The following is a 22,194-nucleotide window of genomic DNA, read 5'->3' on the forward strand; positions in this document are numbered from 1 at the left end:
ACCATACAGGTAAAGTGCTCACTGCTGTTGAAGTTTGGGTTCAATTTGCATTGGGGGCCTCTGCTTTAGTGCTTTTGATAGGATTGGTTTAAGTGATTAAGAAAAATACACATTCAACTCTAGTTGAATTTAAACCTGGACTGTAAGTGTTATTTGCCCAGAAATATAATCAAATACACAAGTCACACCCAGATTAATTTTGTATCAACATCAATGTCCACTGAGCAGAATGTCAAAATGAATGTGTATACAGCAGTAGAAGAAAGTGGATATAGCAACAACACAAATGAGACAGATAACATCTTTTTCTTCTATTTAATTAATAGAAATCACTAATTGATATAAAATATTAAAGAAATAAAAAAAGGCTGAAGTTTGACTTCAATTACTGTGACAATGCACTCATTAAGACAACAATGCACACGTTTCGCGTTAAGACAGTATAGCTTTACAGGCTTACTTTGTGGATGAATAGAGTTCAAAGTCATCTAGGTAGTTTATTTGATCTTTTAGCATTTTGTCTCTGTAAAGCTGAAGAAATAAAAACGGAACGGATACATAATGCAGTGTAAAAATGCACTGTGATATACAAAATGTTTGCAGCAGGTTACGTTTTGTTAGAACATCTCCGGAAAAGAAGACCAGTAATAACTGCAGTTGTACTACTAACTAAGGTATACAGCATCAATGGAATCCAATGGAGGTCATTGTTCTGACAATATTGTAAACAGTGGTGCGTGAGATGTAGTCAAAGTAAAACATAATTTGTCATTTCCTTGCTCTGATCATGGTTTAAGAATTGTAAGACATGGAAGAAGTTGGTGAGTTGGATTGGTGAGTTCAACCCTTTCCCAAATGCATCCACCACAACGCAGACAACAAACGCAGCAAATACTAGTGCAATGAAAGAGATAGTGATGTCAATAAATGAAATATGTTCATACATTTTTCAAACTAAAAACAAGTCAAAATAAATCTGCAGCTCTAAACAAAAGCAAGCTTACTCAAAATGCCCGGGTAACAGTTGTTTTTTTCTTCCTTGAGGAACATAGCTAGTTAAGTAGTACTTCCGTTCCTATGTCTCAAGATGAATCTCCTAATATCCAAGAAATGCCCTGTAAGCCATCTTTGGATGCCAAAACATGTCCCACCAAGTGTTTTAAAATAAATACAATGTGCCACTATAAGGGCACTGAGCTCATCCAGTCTCTCATCTTCAATGATTTCCCCCCGGAAAGGGCATCTTTAGAACGTCTGCCTCGTCACTCCGTGAGGAAGACTCAAATGTCTGTTTTAATTTTGTTGTTTTGAGAGTTGTCAATCTTTGTCAGAGTCTTTTTGATGCGTAGAGCCGTTAACCTGGCTGATGGATTCTGATACCAGCACTCCTTCATAAGTTTAGCCATGGAGGTTAAAGTCTGGAGAAAGATGATGAGAAAAAGAAAAACGACTCAATTTGATTATATTTGTATGGTTATAGCTAAGGCTAAAGAAAGATAAGAAAAGTAAAAAAAACAAAAACATTATTAACGACTTATAAACCAATATATCCTTCAATGACCGTGGTCCCTTAGCGATCTACCCTTTCCCCTCTTCACCAAATCTCTTCAGTGAAAATAGCTGATCTACAAGCTCACAACTCCTAGCTCAACCTAATTCTCTTGTTAAGACATGCCTAGAATAGAGACGCTAGGGGCAGTATTATGCGTGTCTTAAGTACCAGGTCTTATTACTTAACTTAAAGGGGAAAACCACCCATTTTAAACAGTTTACTATGTCATTAATATACCTTAGAGCTGTTATGTTGGAAATAAAAGTCCCCCCATTCTGTGTTTCCTAGAACTGTAATTATGAAAAAAATCATTAACATGGTGAAACACATCTTGATGACATCATCAAGATGTGTTTCACCATATTAATGATTTTTTTCAGACCTCTAGTTCTAGGAAACACAGAATGGGGGAACTTTTATATTATTTCCACACAAACAGCTCTAAGGTATATTAATGACATAGTAAAATGTTGAAAATCCCCTTTAAGACCTGCAGGCGTGGTCAATGCTGTTTGGCCACTCAGAATAGCCAAATGGCATTGATCACGCCTCCAGGTCTTAAGTTAAGTAATAAGACCTGGTACTTAAGACACGCATAATACTGCCCTAGGTGTTCAAGTGGTTAATATTATGTGATTTTGATCGACAAATACTTGTTGCAATGCAATCAAGTATGAAATTGTTCTAGCATCTAGGGGGTACTCACCGGGTCTGAGAACCATCTGTTTGGGATGTTGGGCCTTTGCTGGTCCACGCACACAACCTTCTTCATATCCTCAAAGCTGGGGTCACTGGGGACAACATCATGGAAAGGAGGCTTGTAGTCTTCCACGATGCCTACATGAAGACAAAGCAAGAAATTAGTATATACTTCCGCTGGACACATCAGCACATGTGTGGATTATGGGCATGTTATATTTGTCAACATTCTGCAAAAATAGGCTAACATTTGGCAAAAATAGCATCTTTGCAATGTGTTGTGAGCTTATAGATCAGCTAGTTTTGCTATTTGAAATACAACAAAGTATATACTGGGTTTAAGTGGTTGAGCAAATCACTTCTTCATTTACAGCTTATAGTGAATAATCAGTATCTCAGAATAGATTAGCCATTTTTGTCATAACTTGCTCCAAGATGCCATTGTGGAAGAGAAATGGGAATGTGAGGTTTCGGTGTCCAGTGTTAGCCAATATCTTAAGTGTTGCCGCCAGCGCAGTTCCCACTAAAAATAGCGATAAAGCCATTTAACTGTGAGACAGAAAGCAGGATCCATTTCAGATAAGACGCCACTGGGCTTCCCCACAGACCACAGATGGTGGGTGTGGGATGGGTCACTCATAGCCAAGTTATTTCATCAATGGCAGGCTTTCAACAAGTTGAAGTGATTAGTTGGTTAATAATTTACAGCCATAACAACGTTGTATTATTTTAACAGGCCTGGAATTTAATTCTTAGACAGCTCATGCCAAGTGTCCATATGACTGCTTGAGTAGACGGGTCATAAATCCACAAGTATACAGTATGTTGTGTTTAATAGATCAAGCTAAATGCAGGCAAGAGAGTGATGCGACTCTGTGGAGACTAACAAAACAATGTGAACATGTACTGACCATTGCTTACAGTCCTTCTGGCTATCTCCCATAGGACCAGGCCCAGGGCCCAGATGTCCACTCTCTTGTAGGACTCGAAGCAGTCCATCTGGATGGAATCATCCAGTACCTCAGGGGCCATGTAGCGTTTTGTCCCTACTTTAGGATTGTTGCCCACATCCAACTCATTGGTGTCTTGGAAATGCATCACAGCCAAACCTAGAACGGAAACACAGGTTAGTTCTATTTTAACACACCGGTATTAACCTTGCATTCCTATTTTTTTTTGGCATATCTTAATAGGTTAACATTTGTTTGTAACACTAAGCTTATTTTTTCCAAAAAGATTTGGTGTAGAAGGAAAAAAGGAGGTGGCCATGTAGACTCCTGGGGGACAGCAGGCAGTAAAATATATATGTGGTTAAAAGGACCATACAGGTTTAGCCAATATACTACAATTCTTGAAGTATATTTGACATCGACATTGAGTATTTTCCAAAAGCATGCCAGGTTGTGTCTTATTTTATATGAAAACATTGGATTCCATTCATTTCGGTACAGTATGAAAATCAACATGCAGAGACAAGAAATGTCTTGATACGGTAATAAATTATTGTAACAAAATATTGCACTTATTTTATGTCAAAGTTATCATTGCGTTTAAATGCATTTTAAAGTGGAGACATATTGATTTAAACCACACAATGATGTCTAGCCAACATGTATGTAAATATTCAGTTTAGTTGGTCAAAGTACGATGTCTAGCCAACATTTATGTAAATATTCAGTTTAGTTGGTCAAAGTACGGCAGAAGCTGTGAATAGACAATGGCAGGTATTCAGGTATTCACATCAGTATGGTCCTTTCACAATGTTAAACGTTGTGTCAATGAAAGCGAGTAGGCTTACGTTATGTCAATTTCCGAAAGCAGATGTACTGCCTTATTATCACACCGTGGACAAATTGCACTATGCCTGTGGTTTTCAGGACATCCGCACAAAGGAGAAGCATCAAATACTGAACATCCAATAAACAAATGTACCCAGGTTAGAACCAGCACCTGAAATGTTCTTTTTTTTTTAACCTTTTCATTAGTGCAAAGAACATTGCCAGCTTGAGACGGAGAGGTCTGAGTGCTTCTTAATGTGTTTTTGTTTAAAGGCTAAGAGCTCGCTCGACTGCTAGCTATTCATGGTCTAATGTTCAACAAATGGATGAGAGGGACAGGGCTAGAACACTAGAATGTATTGCGGATGCATTTTTCATGCAACAAACAAACAAACACAACAACATAACAGTACATCATATGAAAACCCTGAAGGGAGAACAGGACCCTGAAGGGAGAACAGGACGCTGAACCCCATTACATTACAAAGACAGCGGAAATGTGCAACAACAGATAAAAGGCTTCCAAGTGAATTGGCTTTGTCCTGATTTATCAGCATCCTCACCCAGGTCAGCGATGCAGCACTGTCCATTCTTGTTAACAAGTATATTTTTGCTCTTGAGGTCTCGATGGGCGATAGCTGGCTTCCCCTGGGTGCCGAAGATCTCCACGTGGAGGTGTGCCAAGCCACTGGAAATGGAGAGTGCCATGCGCAGACAGCTGGCAGCGTCCACATCGCTGAGCTGAAGGTAGTCATACAGTGAGCCCATCTCATGATAGTGGGTGATCAGCCACAGCTGGGTGCTGGAGTTCCTGGAGGTCATGTCGGAAGCTATGAAGCCTGGGGTAAGAGAGCATGCAGAAGCTTGAATGAGTGCTTCTCTAGAAACGAGTGCTACAAGTCCATCCACAGTGCCATGGCATAATGTCTCCATACAGCATGTTACGCAGGCTACATACCAAGAATGTTCTCGTGCCTTAGCAGTACTGTGTTGTAGATCTCAGTCTCTCTGAACCAGGACTTTTCATCTCTGGAGGAGAAGATCTTCACAGCAACACTTTCTCCCTGCCACTGGCCCCTCCACACCTCTCCGTAGCGGCCCTTACCTGGCAGAGGGGAAAGCAGTGTGGTTAACTCAATGTACACATTGGTCAATATTTTCCCAGATTAAAAAAAAAAGGTATAAATGTATGAAATTATAATAATTATTATTATTATGTTTACAATGCAGACATAGTTCAGAATGCTTATTCACTCCAAAAAAAGCTGTTCAGCCGATGGCTTGGCCTTTCACATTAATGACTATAAGTCAAGACATTGCAGCTGAACCTTTGTTATTGAGAAAACACGTTTGCTGATATATTTTTTCTGGCGCTGAAAATGCTCAAGTAGATCTTACAAATCAAAATGTGTGCAATGTTGGGCTTAGGGACTTGTTGCTGGGACGGTTGCGCCAGCATCCTGGCAGGCATTCTGAGCACTCCCACAGCACACTGGCTTGTTTTGTAACCCAAATACCTATTAAAAATGAACTGCACTTATGGTTAAGTGCTGCTTGACCAGTGCTTGCAATGGAAGCACTCAAAATAGAGCTGGACTATGACTCAATTAGTGTCACGAATAAAGACGCCATAACATAGAACAGTGATGCTCTCTTAGCGAACTCCGTTAACAATGTTTCATCCTACTGGCTCGGAGAATCCATCAAGGAAGCATATATATTGACTGTGTTTTGTTTTGTTTTATCTCATGTATCAAGCAAGTGGGCCTCGAGTTGTAGGGCAGTATTTTCTCTGAGCTACATGAGTGCTAATGAAGGATTGTGTTAGCTCCTGCAGTGCTGGGAATTATTACAAACAAAATTGTCTCTGTAGAGCAATATTCCTCTGACAATGTTTTACTGAAGACAGACATATCTAACCGACAAACGTTAATTGCTGTTAATGTTAATTAAAACAAATGCGTTAGAAATTAGGGTTCTTGTGGTGGGTTGTCCCGTTTCATTGTCTATTTAATCGGTCAGTGTCAGCTGTACTGGTTCAGTTCAGTTGCTGATGTTGAACGTTTAGTTTAGTACCGTCCTCAAACTAGAGCCCCACAATTGGTGCCAACTTGTACTTACCCACACACTCGTTGAGTGTGATCTGTCGAGCCACTGTTCTTTGAACAAGAAACGGGAGTCCTGAACCACTTCCTGAAGTACAGGAATGATCCAGCAGGTCCTGTTGAAGACAATTGGAAATAAAGAGTTTTAAAAAAATAAAGTTGTCCCAATGGAAGGCCATGCAAAAGGAATCTAATGCCACAGTCTTTAGATCACTGGTTTTCAAAGTGGGGCCCAGGAGCCCCCAAGGGCCCTTGAGGGCTTTCCAGGGGGTCCTCAGCAAAATTAAAACATTAAAGCCCCAATTTATATTTTGGCTATTTGAAAATAGTGAGGTTGTAGATCGGTCATTTTCAAAATCACAGATTTAGATGAAAAAGCATCTGGGATGGAACTTAAAGGACCACTTCACCACTTTTCAACTTCTCTTCCTATAATTGGTCCTAACTAATGTTCATGATAAAATACCACCATTCTTTCCTACTCAGTCTGTGTCTCATAGGAAGTCTGTGGGCAGTTCAGAAATCTGTCCACCAGTGACATCATCGATGTCAAGCTCATAGAAACGGCAGGCTTTCTTTTCCTGAAAAGTTGCAATGCAAAAGTTGAAGCCATCGTTCTCATGATAATACAAATCTAAATATATTTTAAAACAAATCTTGTTTAAAAAAACATCTGCCTAATGATGATGTCACTGGTGGACGGGTGTCTGAACTGCCCAAAGCCCTCCTATAAGACACAGACTGAGTAGGAAAAAATTGTGGTGTTTTATCATGAACATTAGTGAGCACCAATTATATGAAGATATGTTGAAAAGTGGTGAAGTGGTCCTTTAATGTAAGCAAGATGCCTTTGATGTTTGTACCGACCGGTGGTGGAAGGGTACAAGATGCATGAGATGTTCAAACTACTAGGGTGTGTGTGTGTGTGTGTAGTAGGGTGCACACAAAACTGCACAGTGCCCCCTACTGAGTACACAACAGCAGCAGCACACACTCCCTGGTTATTTGTTTGGGGGCTGGATACTATCTAATCCCATTGCCAGACTCAAAACAGGCTGGATGGCGTTAAGCCATTTATTTTTATCTCCACTTGGCCACCGCATCGACCCATTGTTGACACAAGGGGGCAGTGTACAGCAGCCCTCTGTGAGATGGTCGATTACTGCTTACAAAAACAAACTGCCAAACTGGGAGGGCAGGAAAAAAAATCAAGTCTCAGATAAACAAATGCATAATAAAACAGCTGAGACACTTTGGAACAGCAACACAGGAATGTGAGTAGATGCAATCAAATAAATGGGTAATTTTGCTAGGTTAAATAGCCCGGTTTTGTGGGAGGGTACATCTGGGCCAGGCTATTCTGCACCAGAATCCAAGCAGACATTAGAATAGATTTATAATCAGAGCTGAATTCTGAACCCTGGGCTACACATGGACAACAATCACACGTTTCAGTCCAATTTGCTTTTTACAGCATCACTACCGTTTCTAATAACCTTCCTCATGGTGCTGCCAAATGTATTTTTTGGACTACTGGTTGCCTGGTTGGATTTTGAAAATCAGCAACTCCTCACACTATGGCTGGGCAATTAAACAAAAATATATCGAAACCGATATTTAGAACCGATAACCAACCAAATAATCGAGAAGGTTGTTTTGTCTTATATATGAATAATATTTTTTTTAAATAATCAACTAAATGTATTAGTTAACCTTGTGTTATATGTGCCACTATAAACATGGTCCTCCATGCCTTTATGTTTAGTCATTAAAGGATTGTCTGGGATTTCAGTTGCCAAGCTTGGAATAAGGTTTAGAGAAATTGACACAGTTCAGTACAAGAGTACAGTACGTCCTTAAAGACTCTTTGTAGCCCTAGCACAAAGCAACATGGGAATTATAAATGTTTATATGCTGCAGTACAAACAATTGCTCTCAAATTCGAGGGGAACAAGGAATATGTTCTACATGTATATTATTCCATGATTTAAGGGATAACGAAACAGACCGAAGTGACGCAAAACGCACATTTTTGAGGGCACGCACCAGATTGCGCATTGTTTATGCTCAACTTGATTACATAGTGCCATCAGCCAATGACTGTGCTTGGTTGTCATTCAGGCTCAACGCTAACCACAGGACTCCACCCAACCACTGGAGCCGTATGAAGACCTCAGAACATAAACCACTGTGGATGAAACCCACATGTTGGGGGTTGAACTGCAGAGGAAGACTTATACCGACACAGAGGAAATTTCTTTTGTTTGCCAACAAAATCGCTCATACAAACACATTTATTTATTCGCAAGGGTGATCGGCAGAGCAAAGACGAGTCAGCCAAAGCGCTACTCACTGCCAGAGTGCTCTCTCCCACGTTGGAGGCTATGAGACCATCGATCGTTCCGTATTCAGCGTCCCGTGCCGTTAACCTCTCCATCTGGTTGTTGTGAATGCGTCTGAAAACCAGGATAGCGATGGCGGACAGCACGATGAGGACGATGATAGGAGCCACGATGACAACGGCCAGGGTCGTCACACTGTAGTTGGGCAGCTCCTCTTCTGTGGAGAGGGAAACCATTGTAGAGTTTAGTGGTTAAAGGAAATAAAGTTCAAGACTATCACATGGCCAAACAGTGAAACACACACACACACAAAAAAGGTGTGTAGCAGTGTCTTGACCACACGTGCTGGTCGATGCCGTGTCAAGGACCACATCACACTAGTCAGGTGAGTCAGTGCCTGAGGTCAACCAACTCCGCCTGGGCTGAGTCATAAAGACAGGTGACGCACGCACGCACGCACACGCGCACACGCACACGCACACACACACACACACACACACACACACACACACACACACACACACACACACACACACACACACACACACACACACACACACACACACACACACACACACACACACACACACACACACGTGGAGGTCCATAGAACACACAGGAGGCGAACACGCACATGTGTGCACAGAATTGCACGCATGCACACACGTTCTGAGGAGAACGTTACTTTCACTCACACACACCCACAGATGGAGCTCATCCAGGCGGCGGAGCCCAGCCTCGGGAAGTGACCACCGCACAACAAACTCCAAACATTCCAGGGGGAAAGACTGGTACAGCCTCTAGCACAGACAATGCTCCCCTTTTCTCCCACCATATACTGAACCCTTTCTCCCTCTTACATAGACCTGGCAACACATTCTGCGAGCTACCCAGACTTGAACGAAACACATAAGCCAGAGGGGATGCATTTGAGTCACACATCCCATACCATAGAAGATTTGGGTCAAATGTACAGATATGTTGTTGCTGCTTGGAATGTCTGATGGGTTTAGCCAAATAATACGACACCATTAGTATAAAGTTCAAGAATCATAAAACAAGATTCTGTTTCCTAATACTGTTTGATGCAGGTCTGCTCCAAAAATGTACACCAGGAAGAAAGATTGCAGTCACCTATGAAATATATCCCAATGCGATATCCTGGCTTTTTGAGCCAGGCCATCTGTTTGTTAACTGGTGGAGGTGAGGGTGACAAAGACTTTACATATGGTGGCCTGCCTCTTGTCTCTCCACTCCCCAAGGACGTCACCCCTTGGTCTTATGTCAGCCAGCCATGACAGCCGCAGAGGGGACAGGATAAGTGGACCATGACTAAACAATATATTCACAGCCTCCCTCTTCATTCCCATTCCCCCTACTGTCCATTCCATTTTTTTCCTGTTTCCTCTGTGGTTCCCCTGGGATTGTGACCGTACATATATACCCAAAAGACTAATGCGAGCTGGCGAGGATGGACAATTTCATGGCAGAGAGCTTGTTGACTTGTTGTCCCCCTTAGTGGAGAGGATGGAATGTGCATCCTTTTTACTTAAACACAGGCAGAACCAAACCCTCAATAGCATTCCTAATTGGAATGATGCAAAAAAGAAAAAGAAAATCCCCTTGGATGCACTAGGGCTAGGCTGATGCACACCAGACATAATGGAGCCGTGTTTCACAAATGGCATGGAAAAACAGGACAGATGGTGCATGTAATGCATTCTGGGTAGTGCAGTACCTTGGACTGGCAGCTCCACTGTGCTGTTCAAGTTACACAGGTGCCCATGGCAGCATTCGACTATCTGGTCCCTGGAGGGCGGGGTCTTGCAGGTCATCCTGCTCTGCTCGTAGACCTTGAAGCAGCCTTTCTGGTACACCAGGGAGCCTTCGTTCATCGTCAGCGATGAGAAACATTGATGGCCCATGCAGCGGCCCCCCGTCACACACGAGCTGCCCTCGCACACACATTCATGCTCCTCCTTGGCTAGGGGCCTGGCTTCCTCCTCTGAAACATGAAAGAGGACAGAATTAAAACCTTGAGCCAGTGCTGATGAAGCCAGTCCTGTACTATTATCAATGTAAACATTCGCTTTCTGTGGGGGTTTTGAAAAGGAAAAAGGAAAATTAAAAAGCAATAACTCATCAATTGAAGTGTTACACTTGAAACGCAAGGACGCTGCTTTTCTTTTGCTCCTTTTTAATGAATGCAGCCAGTCCTACTGGCAGCGCAGTTTATGTTCAGATGCTTTTGGAAATTGAATGAGATGATGGGGATAAAGTTTGATGCAGAGTTGGGCCTCTATCTGTTGCGTTTACAAACAAGATTGCTACTCAAATTAAAGTGACAATGGTCTGTGTAAAATGATGACTATGGGATAAATCACCTTTCCCTGTGCCTGCTTGCACAGTGACGTTCATGTTACACAGGTGGCCCTGGCAACACTTGACAACATGGGCCGATGAGGGCGGAGTGGCACATGTGCCTCTGCCAGCCTCGTCATCCCTGAGGCAGCCCTTCTGGTGGGCGGCGGCCCCGTCAGTTATCGTCACGGAGGAGAAACACTGCTGACCGATGCAGCGGTCGCCTTGCTCACACGCACGCCCCTCACACACACACTCCTGCTCTCTGAGGACCGGTCTGCCGGAAGACACTTCCAGATCTGATGAAAGGAATCAAGACAGATATGAGGAAATCCATTAGCGCAATGCCATTATCATCTGAATAAATTGAATGGCATTTAGTGAGATGGAAAAAAACACAGAAGATTAAAGTGTGTTATTGTAGTGAGGCTCACTCAACGCTAGTTTAAACCCATTCAGGACAGGAACCCCTTTTGCGGTTCTTGTTGCTATGTACAGTAAATTTGCAGCATAACATTTTTGTAATTTCTGAATAAATATTTGAGGTTTGTCAGAAAACTTCAGTTTTTAGGGCGTTTAGTCCTAAATGGGTTAAAGGTAGCACTTCCCCCAGCTTGTTCCTATATACTTAACTAAGAATGATATAACAAACTTCATATATGGACTTTCTTTTCCCCTACATGGATACATCACTTTGAAACTATTTCTTTCATATAACAACATGTGGTATTGACTGTCCGACTAACAGCTCACCTCTTCCTAGTGGCTGCACAGTGATGTTTATGTTACACAGGTCGCCATGGCAGCACTCAATCACCAGCTCAGGGGCTTGGGGGCCTCTGCAGCTCAGCGAGGCCTTGCCTCCGTTACCCACAATGCAGCCTTTCCGCTGAACCCGTGTGCCGTTCAGGATTGCAAGGGCGGAGAAGCACTGCTGGCCGGAACATCGTTCCCGGTTGCCGCAAGTCGGACCGTCACATATGCAGTCGTAGCTCCCTGCACCCTCCTTATCTAAAAGAAAAACAAACGGGAAGGAAGCTGTCAGAATATACAATCACAGATGGATCATCGTCGAAACACTTTGATCTCACGCATGGCCGTTCATGGAACAAATATGATTATACAGTATACCTCAAAGTTATCTAAATGCCCCCGCCAGGGAAAAATAACGAGACCATTTGCAGATTATTGTAACTCCATTAAACAATGTGAAAACGTAACTTCTTGCCATGTTCTGAATGTGCAATGCGCCACTGCAGTTTAAAAATAAAAATCACACTCATGTGAAGTTAGGGGTGCTCTTGTCATGTTTAGTTTGTTTATTTTGAAGGGACAAGCATATTCATAAACATTACAACCAACTGCAACGTAACTTGTGCATAAAGTGCATCATCATACATCACATTCCGTGCTCAGCCAATCAAATAATTTCCGGGGTGCACAGACCAGAGTAATATAGTAAGAGAGTGGCGACACTAGCGTTGACTCCCATTCTAACAATGGAATGCGGAAGTGCTCATTCTATCTCAATGGGATAGTTCCAGCCATAGGAGCAATGTTTGGAACTATAGCCCATTAGGCACCCGCTTTGCGGCGAGATCAAAGTGTGTCGCTACTCTCCTACTCTACACTCTGGCACAGACACACAAAGATGGGCATAGGAGGGGCTAGCGTAGCACCACTCAAAAAAAAATTCTGGCCAATCACAATTTGTGTCCTCACAGTTCCGTCTTCACTTTTCTGCCCTCACTTTTATCTTCAATATGTACTTGAATCAATCAAATCATCACTATGGGGTGATCAGCCAATCACAAGCCAATGTTTGTTTTACACAAACCTGGAAAGCCCCAGATAGCGCCCCTCAAACACATTGCGAGACAGCTGAAGTAATGGAGTTAGACTGAAGTGGGATGGAGAATAGTGTTTATGTCATAGATATGGGGTGGGCAGAGAGTCAAAGAGAAAGCAAGAGGAGAGAGAGAATGCAACACTGACATTTATGACATTGTTCTCAAAGTGGGGTCCGGGGACCCCCAGGGGTCCTTGAGGGAGTTGCAGGGGGTCCCCAGCAAAATTATAGATAGTTTAGGAACCAAATAGCCCAAATGGACGCTTATGGGTCTGTGACTCAGAGTGTACAAATGGAACCAAATGGACCCGTTAGGGGTCCATTTTGTTCCATTTGTACATTCTCAAAGAAGGTCTTTGACCGAAACGTTGCCTAAATAAAGTGTTCATTTTGCAAGTGCAGACGGTGTGCGTGTCTTTGCGCACTTGTGCATTTTTGAGTGGTGCAACCACTCCAAGGAACAGCTATGTCCCTATGTTTAGAGTACCAACATGTGCCTATGTTTAGGGTAACAGGGGGCACTGTTGCACCACTCACTTCAGACCGGTCTGAATTTTTCTAAATACATATTGCACCTGTCTCAGAGCCTATCAGGTGTGTATAAGACTTTGTTGCCTTACATTCTCAGAGCTAAATTAACATCTAACTATAAATGCACCATGTCTGTCTGTCTGTACGTATGTGAGTACGTCTGTAATGCACCTCGAGAACCGTACGCCCTCAAATTCGACACGCGTTTCACCCCCCCGCAGGGAGTGCAGTGCCCGGTGGCGAGTTGGTCAGACCCACGGTTGTCCAGAACCCACGGTTGTCCAAGGTCCATATATGGAGCTGGCCTGTTCCGACATCACAACACTCCATATTTGGGCATGCCTGACACAGAATTCCATATATAGGAATAAAGGTACACAGAAAGGCAGATACAAAATTCTCCATATATGGGCATAAAAGGGACACAGACAGACAGATGGGTGGAACGGGTACAACGGGTATTGTAATGCATAGCCAGGTGGGGCATGGATCTCCAACTTCCATCGCTTTACAGCCGGGCACCAGTCTAGTTGAAATATAAATGGAGAAATGCCATCCTAGCCTAATGCATGTCAAACCAGGGATCTTTGAAATTAAAATGGTTGAAAATCAATGCGTAAAAAATCTTCTGGGGGTCCTTGGCATATCTTTTCAAATGGGGGTCAGCGGGCTAATAAGTGTCAATTTGGGGGTCCTAGACAAAAAGGTTTGAGAACCACTGATCTATGATGATGCACATATTTAGTACTTTTAGTCCCTTCCTGGTGGCAGGTGAGCTGACCCTGCTGACCCACAGTGATTTATTCATATACACACAGTAGCTGGGCTGATGACTCTGCAGTGCATGTATAGTGTAGTTACAGACTGCCAAAACAGTCTGCCAGACAGTCAAAAAGCCCAAATATCTCTCGTCCGAGAGACACGAAAAGTCACCATTGTGGCTAAGCTGGAATTAATAAAGACCTGTGAAGAGTAGCTTACCGTCTGCGCTGGTGTACGGCAGGAAGACCAGGGTGATGAAGACCAGAAGAAACATGTCCTCGTTTCTTTATTGCAGACCTGGAAGAGAGAGGTGCATCACTGACATTACTACCGTGATGAGAAGTGTTGCACACAAAATAATCTGTTCGTTTTACATGGTAAGCAGAGGGGAGAGAATGTTCTCTGCCTTACATCTGAAATTTTACATTTAGCAGCAACTTCTACAGTAAACACACAAGAGGCATGCCTTTGGGACGGCATGTAGTGAGGAAAGTATAGAGACAGAAAGATTCATTACGGGAGATAGAGAGGTCAGACATCAGCTGGATGTACTGTCGATCTAAGGGCATTAGACAGAGAAATTTCACAGAGCGAACTTTGCTCCCCCCCCCCCCCCCCCCAAATAAAAAGTCAACACGAAGTTTAAAATGCTCAAGCAAAGTGGGTCTCATGCCTTCCTGTTGTCCTGGCAACAAGGCATTGAGTGGCAAGCAATGGGGTGACTGCCGCTCTCCTATTGGCTGACTGCATATGAGTTTTCGTGTGTGTGTGTGTGTGTGTGTGTTAGAGTTAGAGAAAGAGGGACAGGCTGCTTGGCAGTGAGGGGAGTGGAGCAGACAGAGACGAGGGGAGATGAGAAGGAGGCGGAGGAGGAAGAAAGACCACGGGGAGCGCAGCAGGGTGGGCGCCCAAATGCTATCGTTTAGAGACCAGGAGTCTGATCTGTCAATATTTAATGCATCTGCAGGCATGTCCTCCTGAAACCTCCTCGTTTGTTTGTCAACGCGACTGATTTTGGGAAGACCGCTGGGTTCGATGAACACAGAAGAACTCACATTGGACAGATAAAAAACACACAATCCAACTAAAATTAAATCACCCTTTTTTTTTTAAACTGTGTGATTTTTGTGGAGGCTTAATCACCCCCAACATGCCCCTCTTTATGACATGCTAAGTACTGGCTGTGTGTTTCTGTCTGTGTCTGTGTGTGTCTGTGTCTGTGTGTGTGCGCGTGTGTGTACACGCACGCCACTGATAAATATCCCAATGGTTGTTGTTTTTCTTCCCCTGAGCCTTTGTGCCCGTCTCCCAGACATAAATGATTAAGCACGTAATGGTAGCATTAGCCCGACGGCGGCGTCTGTACGGGTCGCTCACACACAGACCACATGCTGCTCCTTTAATCAGAGCACAAAACAGAGGCTGCCACACAGAGATAATCAGGAGAGGGTTTTTTTTTCTTTTCGTTTGGGGGTTGGCGGGGGAGGGAGGGGGGAGGCTGAAGTGAGGACACGGGTAGCAGTGAAGGGACAGTCGAAGGTAGAGCCAGGGGGCAAACGGAGGGCAGCGGGGCAGAGATAATGGGACCAGTGTGGAGGGAATGTGGGCACAGACATGGGAGAGCAGAGAAGTGGCAGTGGTGCGGAGCTAAAGTAGGAACAGAGTAGTGGGACATGAGGGTGTCCGCTATCACTCCGTGTGCCCATTGGGGGGGAGGGGGGGTTGGCACTGCTGTGCATTGACAGGACCGCCTGGCTGGGTCAGGGTAGGGTGCAGCCAGAGGGCAGATGAAATTGGGACAGAGGGAAGGCACGACAATGGGACAGTGTCAGACTTGGCGTCGTCTTCGTCAACCTTGATTTGAACCTTGCGGATGCACACTAGTGGATGAACTAGTGGGGGAATTACAAGGTGTATAATATCCTCCGTCTCTCCTTGTTGAGAGATACATAACTCGCCTTAGTTAACAAACCACAGCACATCACAAGGCTCCACTTAAAAAGGGATATTTCGGTTTTCAGGGAATGTTACTATCGTTTCCTGACTTGCCCTAAGTTTACAACCAGATTTTTGATATAGGATTGCTGATGTTAATCTACTTCAATTAATCAAGTATTGGATTCTTCATTCACGGTAAAGGAAGGTTAATGAAAATTCTCCTCATGTCCTCATCACGTGGTGAGTAAATAATAGGAATTAAAATTCGGGGTGAACTACTACTCTGTCCCCCTCTGTCTCATTTCCACTCTCCCTCGCCTTCATTAAATTGCAAGTTATCAGATGCACTTGTCTGCCTTTTAAGAGACCAATTCGAGGCTGCTCCAATGCATGACCTAGGATTTTGCATTGAAGCCTGAACGACTAAAAGACTATTTGGCTCTTTTTGACTACAAAGGGTAAAACCTTCCCCAACCTGAAACATTCCAAACCCCATAAAGTTCTGTAATTGTTTACATATTATGTATGTCCTGCAATGTTGCACGTAAATATACAGAAACATATCCACGCAATCTGTACGTTTTATTTAGTAGTACGGCAGCCATCAGGCTTCGTTTGTTAAAAGTGCAAAATTTGTTACAGCATAGTCTTTTTTATTGTCTATATACATACATTCATGAATCCACTTGCTGACCGGCTATCGTTATTGAGCAATTATTTTTATAGGGGTTTGTATGTGACCCTACCATTAACATCCTATATGAGGCAAATCACTTAAAATGTTAAACTTTCCTTATGCTTTAAGCATGTGGCATGTCAAACTAGGGGGTTTTCATGATTCTGAATCCATTCCAAGCATTAGTTTTGCACAAAAACACTCTTTGGGCTAAAAAACACCATAGCCGTCATCACAAATGTGATGAGGTTAGCACATTTTGGGCACATATGGGCAAGTGGCTATGGCCGCTTTTAGCCGAAGGAGTGGTTTTGTGCAAAACTAATGCTTGGAATGGATTCAGAATCATGAAAAACCCGTAGTTTGACATGTCTGCTGGACTATAGCGGTGTATTGTTTTTGCAGGTGTTTGCACTTTAAAAATGGCAGTGTTGTGTTGCTCGAGCAGTGTCGTTCACCGTAGCTTGACATTCCAGAGCAACAGTACTGCTTGCTCTTCCCATGGGTTGCCAGAACTCAGGTTAGAAATGACGTTCTGAGAACCTGTGTTACTTAGGGGAAAAAAGGCAACTATTGCGAAGGTACTAGGCTGCCAGACAGGTGCGAGTCTGACAGGTTTGCTTGGGGGATACATAGTCAGAATGCATAGCAAGTCCTGATGTAAGAAACTTCTAATAGGATCCTGGTGAAAGAGAGAGCGACTAAGACCAACAGAGAGGGAGGGGGGATGATTGGTCCAGCATCTGCAGAACCGATTGAGATCTGAGTAGACAAACTTTTTGGAGCTCTCCGTCTGCACGTGTGTGTCTGTGTCCCTATCCCAGCAGATTGAATTCTCTGGCAGTGTTCAAAGAACTGACATCCAGCCAAGGGTGTGCTCTCAAGACCCTCATAAACCCTCCTCTTGCCTCATGCAATCCAGATATGCAACATTAGGAAAACTATGAAATCCACATCGCTAGTATTCGCTACATAGCTAATCTAATACAAAACTATGTCTTCTGAATGGCATTGTAGTTGGCATCACGTTCTTCACAATATTCTATAACTTGCATTGTATATGTTTTACTAAATTGACTTAATTTGACTATGACTAAGACCTGTGCTAACTTCATCAGATTCATAACCCTAGATATGATGAAGGGCTCAGGAGGTACAGCGGCCGCCTGGGAAATCAAATGGTTCCCGGTTCAATCCCCAGCTCAGCTCCTCCTGGCCTAATGTGAAGTGTCCTTGACCAAGACACTTAGTTAACCCCTTGCGGCCTCTGCCATTGGTGTATGAAAATGTATGTCAATTGGTGAATGCAAACCACACTGTAAAGCACTTTGCATAAAAAGGTACTAATAAGCACCATTTACAATTGTATTGACATTTATATCTGCTTTTCTTCACCAGTCCCATTTATCTATTTCCGGTTTGCCCTCCTCCATCTCTACCTCAAGGTCGGGCAGGCGGTTCATGTTAATTGCCATTTTCTGAGCATCTATAGGCAATATTTTGTATCATGGCAACATTGTAGGAGGAGCTGAAGCAGAGAAAAGAGCAAAAATACAGATCACACTACTCTGTGCATAAGAAGAGAACGGAGATGGGTGGAGTTTGGCAGAGACAAGGCTCTGGCTCAATGTGGTTCTCATCTCATTTCCAAGACCAAAGTCTCAGTCAGCAAACAAAGAAGTAGCCAAAGACTTGACTCAATAGAAAAGAGTGGAAATAAACCTGGCCACATGTACAGTATCTCATGGTACATGTCTCTTGAGCCAGACATTTGCAAAGCTTTGGAAGTTAATCACTTAAGTCTTAAACCCTATATACACTTTGTCATGCAACGAATAGCAAATATATCTACAACCTCTGCATTGTGCACTTGTAGATTGGCTATGCAGCGATGTGATCCCACAGTGAGTGTTAAGGGCTATGCAGCTATGTGATCCCACAGTGAGTGTTAAGGGACTTTCATAGTCAATTAAAGTAACAACTAGCACTGTACCAGTAGTAAGTTATAAGGAAATTAACCGATTTTGCTGCATGTTTCCAGTGATCCCACTCCAGAGGGCAATCTTTAAGAATTTGAAAAGCGCCACTCATATGGGAATGACTCAACACTCTCCTCGATACAATTTTTGCACCTGAAGTCACTATTTAGTCACCGATTAGATGTAATGACTCAAAACGCGTGTCGACTGACGATTAACATTTCGACCTACAATACTGATCAACATCTTCAGACGCCACATTACGTTTCATGCATTTCACGGAGACCACAAGGGGAGGTCAATGCAATTCCTCATAGAAAGGACGTGTCCTTCACTTTCCCTTTTCTCCTTTATACAGTGTTTTGTACCAGTATTTGTTGATGACACGCATTATTTTTTTTTATGCTATGTTGATGAATTGAATACATTGGACCACAATGGAAACACATCCCCAGGACTTTTTGTGTGTGTCATCCTTTTAGCCTTAATTGTTTACATTTCTGACTAATACAAGTATTCAATCAATCAAAAAACAGTCAAGGTGGATTGCTTTAAGGCCAATTGATGCTCTATCATTTTGGGTTGCTTCTGAATTTAGGTCAGAAAGGAAGAGAGTGACAAACCACTATTTTGTCTGGTGGGTGGGAGGGAGGGAGGAGGGAGGGAGGGAGGCTGGAAGCCCTGCAGGAGCTGCTGAGTCATCATCATGCTGGTAGGGAGGCAGACGAGAGGTGGAATCTGTGTCTGAGCTGGCAGGCTGGCACAGTTACCATGGCACAAATAGCTCTGTGTGCATCAAGGAGAACTGCGACGACTCTGCGGGAGGACAGGGTAAGAAACAGGGCAGAGACCGGGGGCGACGCCAAGCCGAGCTTGCGCTCGTGTCCCTGTCGTCTCCGACCCAGACAGCCAAAGTGCTAGCGCGCCATCAGGGACACGCAGATGGTTCGCTCCTACGTGGATGTGGGTGTTAATACAGAGCTGAGGGCAAAACTTGTCCTCACTGCAGCAAGGCAGCCCACACTGTTCACACCGACTGCAGCTCAGCAGATGAACACGTGTTCCCCTACATGTAAAATAAAAAAGGCTTCTCTGCCCACAGTCAAAACACAAAACACAGGGTGAGAAAAATAAATGCATGTTTTCATCTTTTTGAAGACAAAGGTTGTGGCGATTTAAACAGAGTTGGGAGGTTGGCAGGACACAACCGTTGTGGAGAAAGAAAAAATCATCTGCATTCCGAGACGTCATTTCTTTTTTTTGGGAGTGTGGGAGCCTGGGAGGTGAACTCGAAGAAAACAAACAAGCACTCCTTTTTCAATCCGACTGGTTTTTCAATCATACTGTAATATATATATATATATATATATATATATATATATATATATATATATATATATATGCACACAGTATTTATACACAGTATTTATACATATATATAGTATACATAGTGAGTATGTATAATCCTTTCCCTAAATGAAAGGGGTCGTCTTCACATAAAGTACAAGCTCACCGACTAGTGCTGCTGCACTCAATTCTGTGATTGGTCTGTGCTTTGGCTCTTTAAGTTTAATTTGCATATTCATACAGATGTACTACCATTTACTTTACATGTGTCATCATCATTGCAAAACACATAAGTGGGGAACGAAACTCCATAAAGAGTTTGAAAGAATCTAGGCCTGAGACCTCCGCTATTAATCAAGGCATGCTAGGCAGCTAGCTAACTAAACAGCTGGGAGAGCTGCCATAATTGCACCAACTCTATGCATTTGGAAGAAACGCTCATTTAACTGATGGAAAGCCTCCTCCCTGGCCAAGGGCCTCATCAAATAGGAGATTAAAGAGATGGAGTGAAAAGCCCCCTGCACAGCCCTGTGCCCCCCTAGCAGACCCTGTGGAATCTACAGTCCCATCAGGTCTAGCCAAGTCCCATCTCACAGCTCTTCATTCAGCAGCCGCCTCCCCTCACAATGTGAGGAATGTAATCAAATGCAAATGCCTCCATCTTCATGTAAACTCTCACTCATACGTGTTTGTGCACGTCCGTCCGTCTGTCCCTCCTCCCCTCCCCTCCCCTCCCTCTCTCATCAGACACTTTCTACAAGGATCCAGCATGGAAGGTTTTGTTCCAGATACAGTGCAACTCAGGGTCATTTCACAGTACTACTACACACACACATATACATGCAGATTGCACACACAAACACATAATGCATTGTATCAAATGTAATATATGGATTTATATATAGCCAATATCCCCAGTTCCCCACCCCCACCTCTGACCCCTGCACCAATACCACCCTGGTATACACTGGATTGCTGCCAGGTCCCTTAACAAAATGGACATTAATTCTTGAGCAAACTTATTGTTTCTAATCATATCACATAAAATTGTGTAAAGTTTGATTTCCTTTTAGAACAACATACCTCTGGCAATTTTGCATGACAGAGTAGTAGTAAGTACAGTTGGAGGCCATCGATATTGTCCTTTTCTTTTTGCTGTGGTTTGCGTGATCTGCGCAAAAGGACAGTTAACCCATTTTGGGCGGGAACACCTTTTGGTGTTTTAAACATGTTATAATTTAGCTATTGAAAAATAGCAGATCTACAAGCTCATAGCGCGCCACCGAGTGGCGCGCTACGAGCTTGTAGGTCTGCTATTTTTGAAAAATCGTGAAAATATTTATTTCAGAAAACTGGAGGATTTAGAAGGATTTTTTTTAAATTTTGAGGTCAGGCCTAAATGGGTCAAATGTTAAGGGACAATATCGGTGGCATCCAACTGTAAGTAAGTATAGTAATAGCATGCCATGCATGACACAGGCAGGTAGTATTTGAAGAGAGATACAAGGTGTATAAGATGTATAAAGGTCCTTTCAAACAGGCAGCGATGAACGCAGACATTGTCTCCTGGATCAACGACAGGTCTCCTCCAGGTCTGCTCAAGAGGGGCGCAACAACGCAAGCGTAAAAAAAAGCCAGAATCCAGGCGTGTGCACATAACGAGCACGCATGCAACAAATTCACATGACCGCGCTAACGTAAATAAACTTGCGATGTTGCCCCTCGACTTCTCCGCGCGTACAGAAAAAAAAAACGCAGGTCTCATTGAAAATGAACTATAGGCGTGTTAAATCGCCCTTAAGAGCGCACTCTAGTATAAAAAACAGAAACACAAAAAAAAGGTGGTGTGGTCTGTGGAACGAGTTAAAAACTTATTTAACTAATTACCCAACCCATTGTAAAATAGCTGATTTACAAGCTCACAATGCGCAGAGGCCTGTGATGCGTTGTGAGCTTATAGATCTGCCATTAGTTTATAGTTAAAAAAAATGGAGGGTCCCTGGCACAAAATCATTTCAATTGGGGGAATAATACATATCAATTTGGGCATCCTGACTTGATGAAAATGTTTGAGGACGACTGATGTGAACTACCTCCCCATTGGTCACCATGGGACTCAGACATTCATTGTCAGACTACCATCAAAATACTTGAAACCGCCAATTCAAACACCGTCTTTGTGACCTTCAGCCATGTTTGCAGACAGAGGAATGCACAAACACTGCTCTTCCAAAACGACCCTCTCGCAAAGTTCACCGTGCTGGAACGACACAGT

At 43.2% G+C, this 22,194-nt stretch overlaps 1 protein-coding gene across 1 annotated transcript in view; it reads right to left on the reverse strand.

The window, feature by feature from the left end:
• Nucleotides 1–296: 296 nt before the first annotated feature.
• Nucleotides 297–22,194, reverse strand: part of LOC306935280 (activin receptor type-1-like) — a 29,278-nt gene continuing 7,380 nt past the window's right edge. The window contains exons 2-12 of the mRNA XM_079518253.1: nucleotides 14,199–14,276; nucleotides 11,591–11,848; nucleotides 10,861–11,136; nucleotides 10,215–10,481; nucleotides 8,488–8,693; nucleotides 6,151–6,250; nucleotides 4,988–5,134; nucleotides 4,593–4,868; nucleotides 3,163–3,360; nucleotides 2,259–2,389; nucleotides 297–1,418 (exon numbers count right to left, since the gene is read on the reverse strand). Coding sequence (XP_079374379.1) covers nucleotides 1,281–1,418; nucleotides 2,259–2,389; nucleotides 3,163–3,360; nucleotides 4,593–4,868; nucleotides 4,988–5,134; nucleotides 6,151–6,250; nucleotides 8,488–8,693; nucleotides 10,215–10,481; nucleotides 10,861–11,136; nucleotides 11,591–11,848; nucleotides 14,199–14,253 — 2,052 coding nt within the window. The 5' untranslated portion in view covers nucleotides 14,254–14,276 and the 3' untranslated portion in view covers nucleotides 297–1,280. The remainder of the gene's footprint in view (nucleotides 1,419–2,258; nucleotides 2,390–3,162; nucleotides 3,361–4,592; nucleotides 4,869–4,987; nucleotides 5,135–6,150; nucleotides 6,251–8,487; nucleotides 8,694–10,214; nucleotides 10,482–10,860; nucleotides 11,137–11,590; nucleotides 11,849–14,198; nucleotides 14,277–22,194) is intronic.

This window comes from Electrona antarctica, assembly GCF_951216825.1.
Source record: "Electrona antarctica genome assembly, chromosome: 13".
Lineage (NCBI taxonomy): Eukaryota > Metazoa > Chordata > Actinopteri > Myctophiformes > Myctophidae > Electrona > Electrona antarctica.